General features: G+C 40.1%; 1 protein-coding gene across 2 annotated transcripts; it reads left to right on the top strand.

The window, feature by feature from the left end:
* The first annotated feature begins 3,387 nt into the window (after window positions 1-3,387).
* Window positions 3,388-8,729, top strand: LOC129471195 (putative protein ARB2BP). Of its 2 annotated transcripts, XM_063630496.1 has the most exons (3): window positions 3,400-3,436; window positions 3,850-3,906; window positions 6,676-8,729. In XM_063630496.1, exons 1-3 carry the CDS (start codon window positions 3,434-3,436, stop codon window positions 7,768-7,770), a joined length of 1,155 nt encoding a protein of 384 aa, XP_063486566.1. In that variant the 5' UTR covers window positions 3,400-3,433; the 3' UTR covers window positions 7,771-8,729. The 2 variants fall into 2 exon arrangements, with proteins under 2 accessions (XP_055115557.2, XP_063486566.1); XM_055259582.2 differs by lacking the exon at window positions 3,850-3,906 and having other exon boundaries at window positions 3,388-3,436; window positions 6,676-8,728.
* Window positions 8,730-10,296: the final 1,567 nt, after the last annotated feature.

The raw sequence follows: 10,296 nt of genomic DNA on the forward strand, positions 1-10,296 counted from the left end.
GTGAGCTATGATCACTACATGGTACTCCAGCCTGGGTGACACACAGGTACCCTGTCTCAAAAAAAAAATAAAAAATAAACTTCCCAGACGATTCTGTTGCATACTCCAATTTGGTAAAACCAACACTTAGTGACATCTGCTTTTTTCTTTTTCCTATCTCTAATATTCTTTTTTCTATGTGTCCTTGCCTCTGGTGGATTAAATACAGCTTTTTTGTTTCCTAGGGAGAGGTGAACAGTGGGGAGGAACATTATGTACTTTCATCTTATTTTGAAATTTCTACAGATATAATTTCACAACCACTATTATTTTCTACAATTTACTAAGTGGAATTGTAATACAGGCATTATTATTTTTCTAAAAAACTGCATAATTGCTTTCTGTGTTGGGAAAAGAAAAATGGTACTGCTTTTGTACCAAAACAGTATTCTTTCTTTAAAACATATTTTCTAGAGGTTTTTTGTTTTGTTTTGCTTTCCTAAATATGAAAATAAATGCAAACTTACTCATTGTAAAAAAAAAAAAAGTATCATTAGACATTTTTAAATCTTCTGAGTAAAAATATTCTCTATTCTGTGCTTATTAATGGCATGGTATATACAAAAGGACCTTCCTAAATATAAAAAAGGATTATAATTACTGTGTTAGATTATTACTCTGTAACCAGGGGATTTCCTAACTTCTCAGATTATAAAATTACCTTTTATAAAAGCTTACTAATCACCTATGAAAAATGTAAATATTGTTAAATGTAACCACTTTTGATCCTAGAAAGGAAAGGGGTTCCTTAAAAATCCAAATATGCTAATTAAAGTTATTTGCGTCTATGATTCTGGTGTCCCACCCACCCTCTTCTTTAAAGATAATCACACCTAACCCAGAGAAGTCAAATTCAGAGAGATCGAAAGTAGAATGGTGGTTGCTAGTGCCTAGGGTGAGGAGAATGGGGAGTTACTGTTGAATGAGTATAGAGTTACAGTTTTGTACAATGAAAAGCATTCTGTGGATGGATGTCAGTAATGGTTACACAACAATGTGAATGTACGTAATGCCTCTGAACTGCACACTTAAAAATGGTTAGAATGGTAAATTTTGTTATGTATATTTTCACAATTGTTTTTTATTTTAAGAAATAACCACACCTAGAACAAATCATTACAGCTGTGTCACCACCTAATCCAGGATACTGGAAAAGCCTAATTTCAAATTTTCTCTAATCCATATATGCTGTTCTCCTTTTTTAAAATTTTAGTCTACATAAAACGACTGGAGTACTTGACATAGGAAACAAAGTGCCTACCAAATGGCCTCACTAAATTTTTGGTAAATTAATGAAATAAAAAGTCAAATACTATGCATTTTTAAATCTTTGGTAAAAACTAATCTTGGGGTGGGAGGAGGGTGAGCATTGTAAAACTACCTATCAGATACTATGCTTGCTACCTGGGTAATGAAATCATTTGTATACCAAACCCCAGTGACACAAAATTTACCCTTGTAACACATTTGCACGTTCCCCCGACCCTAAAATAAAAGTCAAAAAAGGGGAAAAAAAATCTCTCAGGCTCCTGAGCTGCCTCAGCTACTTTGGGCATGCCACTTTACCTTTGAAAGCCTCAACTTCTCCATTTATAAAATAAACATGTTAGCTAAGAATATCAATAAGGTCCCTTCTAGCTCTAACAGTCTTATTCTTGAAGGTAAACTATTGAAGGAAACCAGAATGTCACCTCAAAATATGCCTTTTTTTTTTTTTTTTTTTTTTTCTGAGACTGAGTTTTGCTCTTACTGCCCAGGCTGGAGTGCAATAGCACAATCTCAGCTCACTACAACCTCCGCCTCCCAGATTCAGGTGATTCTCCTGCCTCAGCCTCCTGAGTAGCTGAGATTACAGGCGCCCGCCACTATGCCCGGCTAATTTTTGTATTTTTAGTAGAGACGAGGGTTCACCATGTTGGCCAGGCTGGTCTCTGACGCCCTGACCTCGTGATCCACCTGCCTCAGACTCCCAAAGTGCTGGGATTACAGGCGTGAGCTACTGCGCCAGACCAAAATATACCTCTTTTATATAAAAATTATTTTTGAGCTGAAGGCAATTAAGAAGCAGAAAATGGAGAGAAAGCTCTCTCTCTCCTCTTTTTTCTGCCTAAAAGGCAGGACATAAATTCTGTCTAGACTCTTACCAGCCCAGAAAGCCCTAGACGAATCTACAAACAAATCTTACTGTATTAGTTTCCTTCTGTAGATTTACATTCCCACAATTTCTCACCCTGGGAAGCCTGAAACTCTTTCCTTTGTTCTTTCTTCTCTCCACAAATGTATTGTTCTTCGTTGAAGATACATAAGCCAGAGTTGTAAGCCACTGTTTTGAGTTACTCCGCATTTAGGTTTCTCTAAGGTGATGTGCGCTGCATGCATTAATAAACTTCTTTGTTTTTCTGTTGTTACAAGGGTTCATTCCAACTAAGAACTCACGAGAGTTAAGGAAATAATTATTTTTCCTCCCCTACACTCTCTTATTCTAATCCATTCTTTGGAAAATTAAGCATAAAAATTGTTTGATTCTCTCCCTCTTTATTTTAATGAACCATGTTGAATTTGCTTGAGAGATGGTTTATCTTGATTTGCAAAAGACAAAGCATATATAAATTGATGGATGGGATATTCTCTAAGAATAATTCATAAACCTTTGACATTTATTACGTTTAGAATTATAAAAGAAGTCTCTATAATTTTTCAAAAGCTTTGCATCTTTCTCTTATGTATTAATATATTGCTAGAGAACTTTTAAAGTGTGCTTTACTTCTTTATGTGCTTGGCAAAAAATTGTAAAATTCTAACAATATTTAAGTGCCTACTGTGCACCAGACACTATTCCAAGAACTAGAGATACAGTAGTGAACAAAACAAAGTCCCTGTTTCTACTGTCATGGAACTTACATTCTAATGGAGAGAAGTAGACACTAAGCAAACATACGTCAGTTGGTAATAAGTGCCAAAAAAAAAAAAAAGGAAGGGAGAGAGTTGCTCTTTCAGATAGACTGCTCAAAGAAAATCACTCTGATGAGATAAAAAGTGGGCAGAAACTTTAAAATAAAAGCCCTATAGATATCTATAATGGGGAGGAATATTCCAGGCTGTGGGCATAGCAAGAGTGAATACCCTTAAAACAGGAGCTTGCTTCACAAATTGACGGCAAAGCAGACCAGGTGCCACTATGGTGAAGTAAACAAGAGCGTGGTAGGCAATGACACCTGAGAAAGAGCTAAGACCCAGATCATGTAACTAGATAAGTAAGCCAGCGAGTGAGTGGTAGGAAATGACACCTGAGAAACAGCTAAGACCCGGATCATGTAACTGGATGAGTAAGCCAGTGAGAGAGTGGTAGGAAATGACATCGGAGAGCTAAGGGCCATGTGAGACCTTGTCGGCCATGGTAAGAACTTAGTTTTCATTCTGAGTGAGAAGGGAGACCATTGAGAATTTTAGTAAGCCTATGCATCTAGACTGTGAACTTCACAGGTCTCAGTTCACTACAACCCCCTTGGGTAGGGCAGGGTAACTAGAGTGGGCTAGAGTTGGGTATTTCCCTTCCCCCAAGTCAGTTAGGCTCTGATAAAACCCCAGCAGGTTAGCTTCTGATTAAATAGCTTCTCCTGAGGGCAGACCTTGTTAAGAAGAACAAAACGCTCTGGCGTATTTCAAAATGGCTGCTTTTCCCCACCCACTACCAGAGGCGTGGATAGTCGCCCTGAGGACATGTGAGAGCTCCAGGAGCTTAAAAAAAATTGGGGAGCGGGGAAGAGGGAATGGCTAGGTCCCTCTGACTTGTCCACACTGATCCTTCAGGTTTACCTATCCTGGTACTTGTTCCATTGGAGGCTTCAGCAGCTAGTTTCTGCTCTGGTAAGTTGTGATTCTCTACATTCACCTGCTTTCAGTCCCTCCAGTTTTGGAGGTGGTAGTATGCCCAGTAACCTTACTTATTTTATGGATCTTATGAAGAAGAGCTGTTGATTTTTGGTTTGTCTAGCTTTTTACTTGTTTTTAGGACTGAGTAGCAACTTCCAAGATTTTTACATGCCAGTCTGGAAACAAGAAGTCAACAAACATCACCATTGAAAATTTTGAACAAGGTTGTGACATCCCATTAGATTGTTTCACCACGGCCTCAATGTAAAACATTCTTGGATTTGCTGGGCGCGGTAGCTCATGCCTGTAATCCCAGCACTTTGGGAGGCCGTGGCAGGTGGATCGCCTGAGGTCAGGAGTTCGAGACCAGGCTGGCCAACATGGTGAAACCCTCTCTCTACTAAAAATAGAAAAAATTAGCCACGCTTGGTGGCACATGTCTGTAATCCCAGCTACTTGGGAGGCTGAGGCAGGAGAATAGCTTGAACCTGGGAGGCGGAGGTTGCAGTGAGCCAAGGTCATGCCATTGCACCCCAGCCTGGGGAACAGAGCGAGACTCTGTCTAAAAAAAAAAAAAATTCTTGGATTTTTGGACCATGGATTTTTGCCGTGAATTGCATCCATTTTCAAGGCCTTTTTTTTTTTTTTTAAGGATAGTTAAGTCTGTCAATTATTTACACTTTAGAAAAAGTAAATTAATTACATAATAACATCTGAGAGAGAGGCTGGGCATGGTGACTCACACCTGTAATCCCAGCGCTTTGGAAAGCCAAGGCAGGAGGATCACTTGAGCCCAGGAGTTTCAAACCAGTCTAGGCAACATAGTGAGATCCCATCTCTAAAAAAAATTTGTATTAATTAGCCAGGCACGGTGGCATGTGCCTGTAGTCCTAGCTACTTGGGAGGCTGAGGGGGTGCTTGCTTGGATGTCTTAAATCTCTTTTAATATTTTTTTTTCCCTAAGATAAGAAGGTCGAGGCTGCAGTGAACTGTTATCACACCACCACACTCCATCCTGGGTGACAGAGTCAGACCCTGTCTCTCAAAAATAACACCTGAGATCAGCAAAGACTAGAAGCATTTTTAATAGAAAAGGAAGGAATGGAGAGCAGTGTGGATAGTGCTTTGGACAACCAAAAACCTTTATAAAGTACCTGTTGGGTTAGAGGGGTTAGAGAATAAGATTTAGAAAGTGAGAAGGGAGTTAAGAAATCTTAGACCAGCTTATTGAAGTGGGGAAAAAAATTAAAAATTTAAAAAGATTTGGCCAGGTGTGGTGGCTCATGCCTGTAATCCTAACACTTTGGGAGGCCGAGGCAGGTGGATTGCCTGAGCTCAGGAGTTCAAGACCAGTCTGGCAACACGGTGAAAGCCCATCTCTACTAAAATACAAAAAGATTAGCTGGGTGTGGTGGCGCGGACCTGTAATCCTAGCTACTTGGGAGGCTGAGACAGGAGAATTGCTTGAACCTGGGAGGTGGAGGTTGCAGTGAGCCGAGATCACACCACTGCACTCCAGCTTGGGCGACAGATGAGACTCCATCTCAAAAAAAAAAAAAAAAAAAAAAAAAAATTAAAAGAGATTTAAGACATCCAAGCAAGCACCATTTGAATTTTGCCTTAGGCCTAATAGCAACTCGAGTTGCACTGAAAATCATTTTGAGTGCAACTTATTGGAAGTAGGTTGTAGCTTGCCAGTGTCAGTGTTAAGCAATTAAGAAGGCAGAGTGTTAATATATCTGTTAAGAATGTGCATTTGAGAGTCAGCCTCATACGCAATCATTTCTTTGGTAGTTGTTTGGCTTTAGAGAAAGCCACTTAACCTTTCAAAGCCTTTTTTCCCCCGCTTTAAGCTCTACCTACAGGAACTAAGTTAACTTCTCATCTAGCCTATTTTTTTCCTTCTCAGACATCAGAATAACTGTATCTTCTAGTATTCGCTGAATTGATCATAATCTCCATTGCCTGATTCACATTTCACTCCCGCTTCTATCTTCTGCCGTTCATTTAACAGCAAAAGTTATTAAATAACTTCTGTAGAAATAAATGAAGACCAACCAAATGAGAAAAGCCTATTTATTCTGAACCTGCTGTAGCAAGGGAGTCCACCACTATCCCTTGCGTTTTGGCTGAGACTCAAGGCAGGCAGAAGAGTAGGAGAGCTGTACAGTGGGGAAAAAAAGTGAAGACTTCACATTTGCCCTGATTGCAAGTTGTCATGGGGAAGCTGTAGGTAAGCTAACTAGAAATGGGGACATCTTGCATGATTGGCTAGGGGTACATATTTGGCTCTCTGTGGTTGGTCTCAAGTTGGAAATAGAGACAAAATTAGGAAAGTTGTCAGTTATTAATGAAGTTCTTGCCCTTTGGCACCAATTATTATAGAAGTTACTTGTTAGTTTCCTGAATTTTCACTAGTGATAGAAATCTGGTTTCCTGCCAGTCTTACTTATACCAGACTGACTTCCTGAGTTGTTTATTGTAAATGAGGGGTTGGCTTCCTGGGCAGGTTGCTGCAGGTTGTGTGTCAAAAAAATCCATATTTACATATAGTCTCTCCATTGTCCCTTCATATATTCAGTCTTTCACTGCTTTGAATCATTCACAATTGTTTCGAATTGACATCTTTACCATAGGTTAGAAGGTTAATGTCTTTCTGACATGCTTAATTTAGCAACATGTGCCATAGGAAGAATTTGGCAAGCTGAAATTTTCATTTTACTTTTGCTAGCACTTATATACTATTACTCTTTTAACTTTCAGTGGTTACCAATGACACAGGAGCTGAGCTTCCAAAAATTTATTGAACAATCTGACTTACTAGGAGAACTTAAATATGACTTCAATGAAAAAGCTGAATTCAGACACACTGAGACACAAAGGCCTTTTGTCTTTAACTATTATGAAAATGTCCTTGAGAAAAATAGCATGCGCTACCAGGCCCTTGGCCATTTGCTTGAACAATACATTTATGAGCTTTTGGAGAAAGTGTGCAAATTAGAAAAAGTATATATCCCACCTGAGGCTGATAAAGAAGAACAAAGAAGCTTCTTTTTCATGAGCGAGAAAGCATTAACAAATCACCATTCTGCTCTTCTTGTCCTTCTTCAAGACCATGGGGTCTTTCGAGCCGGTCAGTGGAGTCAGCAGGCAATAATACATCATGGTCTCCAACATGGAAGTCAGATACCATGTATTCAAATGGCTATGCAGGCACATTATGATGTAATTGTGCTAAACCCCAATGATAATTTTGTGGAACTAAAGATGGAAAAAGAGTGGAAAGGCCTTTTAACACAAAATATTGAGTCTTCTCTAAAAATGGTTCAAGGTGGGAGCTTTTTCTCTCTCCAGAATCCTCCCAAATGCATTCCAAAAAGATGCAGCAACACCCCTGAAGAACACATGGCTTACATATGGGATTACTTCATTTCAAAGACTGAAGACAAGGATATTGCCTTCATTGTACATGGTTATGGAGGCTTGGTTTTTATGGACTTGCTTGTTCGTAGAAGGTGGGAAGTGATGAGCAAAGTATATGCTGTTGCACTTATTGACTCTGAACATCATGTAGGACACCAGCTGGGAAGTGATGTACAGTTATTAGCATGGATAAAGCACCACTGCCGTGAATGGGTGACAAGTCCTAAGCCTTTGGATAAACCTACAGCTACTGTTTTCAAAAAGGAATTTCCTATGGTTTCTGCTGGTACAGAAAAGTATAGCTTAGCCCCTTCCTCTAGCCTTCAGTCAATTTTTAAGTACTTTAAAAAAGCTTTAAAAGCCAGAACAACCATTAATTTCTCCCGAATGCCAATAGTGACTAGAAGCTCCACCAAAAGAAAGCAAAGTGCTTAAACTACTTTTGTCATCTAAGATTTTTTTTGTCCTTCTGCAACTTTGCTAATATAGATTCTGGAAGAAAAAAAAACACTTTCAACTCACACACAATATGATGTTCTGGCTTGAGGTTTGATTTGTTAGTTTTTATTATTTTGTTTTTATGAGGCAGGGTCTGACTTTGCTGCCCAGGGTGGTATGGAAATCTGGCCTCAAGCGAACCTCCCACCTCACCCTCCCAAAGTGCTGAGATTATAGGCATTAGCCACTGCACATGGCCATGGCCAGGTTCTGCACATGGCCAGGTTTGTTGTTGTTGTTGTTGTTGTTGTTTTTTTGGAGGAGGAGGAGTCTCACTCTGTCGCCCAGGCTGGAGTGCAATGGCACGACCTCAGCTCACTGCAACCTCCACCTCCCAGTTTCAAGCAATTCTCCTGCCTCAGCCTCCCAAGTAGCTGGTACTACAGGCACGTGCCACCACAGCCAGCTAATTTTTGTATTTTTACTAGAGACGGGGTTTCGCCATGTTCACCAGGCTGGTCTAGAACTCCTGACCTCAGGTGATCCACCCACCTCGGCTTCCCAAAGTGCTAGGCTTATAGGCATAAGCCACTGCACCTGGCCATTTTGTTGCTTCTTTGAAAAGTGAACATATTCTCTCTTATAGCCTATTGATGAACTGGGAATTCAGTGTCATCATTAATATTTTACAGTGTTAAGTGTGAAGATCTTTCTTTTAAAAAGCTATGGTTTGATATAATGACAACAAAATGGCAATTGATAAAAATTAGATATTGAATCAATCTTTGATTTCTATAATATTAATACCATAGTAAAATTACAAGTGAACATAAAAATTAAACATCATAAGCAAACTGCATTCTTTGTATGTTTATGTTTTTTGTTAAAATTTGTTGTACTCCCTGTTCACCAGGTCTGAAGAAAAAAAAATTTTTAATAAATTTCTTGGTCTTGTGCGTGTGTTCACTCATATCTTCAACTAATATCTGAGTGCTTGCTATGTGCCAGTCAAGACTAGGTGTTTGGGACACCATAGCAAACAACCCCAACATTGCCTTTCTGTTTACAGAGTTTACAATGGCCAAGAAATTACAAATGTGAAGAGTGTTAAATAGTAAAGGAGACTGGGCACGGTGTCTCATGCCTGTAATCCCAGCACTTTGGGAGGCCGAGGTGGGCGGATCACCTGAGGTCAGGAGTTTGAGATCAGCCTGGCCAACATGGTGAAACCCCATCTCTACTAAAAATACAAAAATTAGCCAAGCATGGTGGCGAGCGCCTGTAATCCCAGCTACTTGGGAGGCTGAGGCAGGAGAATCACTTGAATCTGGGAGGCAAAAGTTGCAGTGAGCCAAGATCGTGCCACTCCACTTCAACCTGGACGACAAGAGCGAAACTCCATCCTTAAAAAAAAAAAGGAAAAGGAAAAGGTGCCATGGAATATCTAGCATGAGACCTAACTAGCCTTGGGGTTCAGGGAATATTTCCCAAAGAAAATGATGCTTAGTTTGAAGAATAATAGTAGTTGGCTAGGGGAACAAAGTCACAGACAAATGAACAGCCTATGTAAAGGTGTTCAGTCAGGAGAAAGAAGGCTAGCTCAGCTACAGCTGAAAGACTGAGAAGGAGTAGTGTGTTCAGAAATAAATTATTTATGACACTTGTTAATATAGTTTGGATTTGGATATTTGTCCCTACCCAAATCTCATGTTGAATTGTAATCCCCCGTGCTGAATGTGAGGCCCAGTAGGAGGTGTTTGGGTCATGGGGGCAGATCCCTCATAGCTTGGTGCTGTCTTCACAATACTGAGTTCTAGTGAGATCTGGTCATTTGAAAGTGTGTGGCGCCTCCCCAACCCTCTCTCTCTCTTTCTCCTGCTCTGCCATGTGAGTGGCCTACTCCCCTTCACCTTCCACCATGAATGAAAGCTCCTGAGGCCTTCCCAGAAGCCAAGCAGATTCCAGTACCATGTTCCTGTGAGGCCTCCAAAACCATAAGCCAATTAAACCCCTATTCTTTATAAATTACCCAGTCTCAGGTATTTCTTTATAGCATGCAAGAACACCCTAACACAGAAAATTAGTCCCAAGGAGAAAGATGTTGCTAGAAAGATACCTGAAAATGTGGAAGCAGCTTTGGAACTGGGTAATGGGCAGAGGTTGGAATGGTTTGCAGGGCTCAAAAGAAGACAAGAAGATGAGGGAAAGCTTGTAATTTTGTAGAGACTGGTTAAATGGTTGTGACTAAAATGCTGATAGTGATATGGACAGTGAAGACCAGGCTGACGAGGTCTTAGATGGAAATGTGGAACTTAGGGACTGGAGCAAAGTTCACACGTTATGCCTTAGCAAAGAGCTTGGCTCATTGTGTCATTGCCCTAGGTTCTGTGGAAATTTGAACGTGAGAGTGATGATTTAGGTATCTGACAGAAAGAAATTTCTACACAGCAAAGCATTCAAGATGTCGCCTGGCTACTTCTAACAGCCTACATTCAAATGTGGGAGCAAAGAAATGACTCAAAT

Source organism: Symphalangus syndactylus, chromosome 21 (genome assembly GCF_028878055.3).
Source record: "Symphalangus syndactylus isolate Jambi chromosome 21, NHGRI_mSymSyn1-v2.1_pri, whole genome shotgun sequence".
Lineage (NCBI taxonomy): Eukaryota > Metazoa > Chordata > Mammalia > Primates > Hylobatidae > Symphalangus > Symphalangus syndactylus.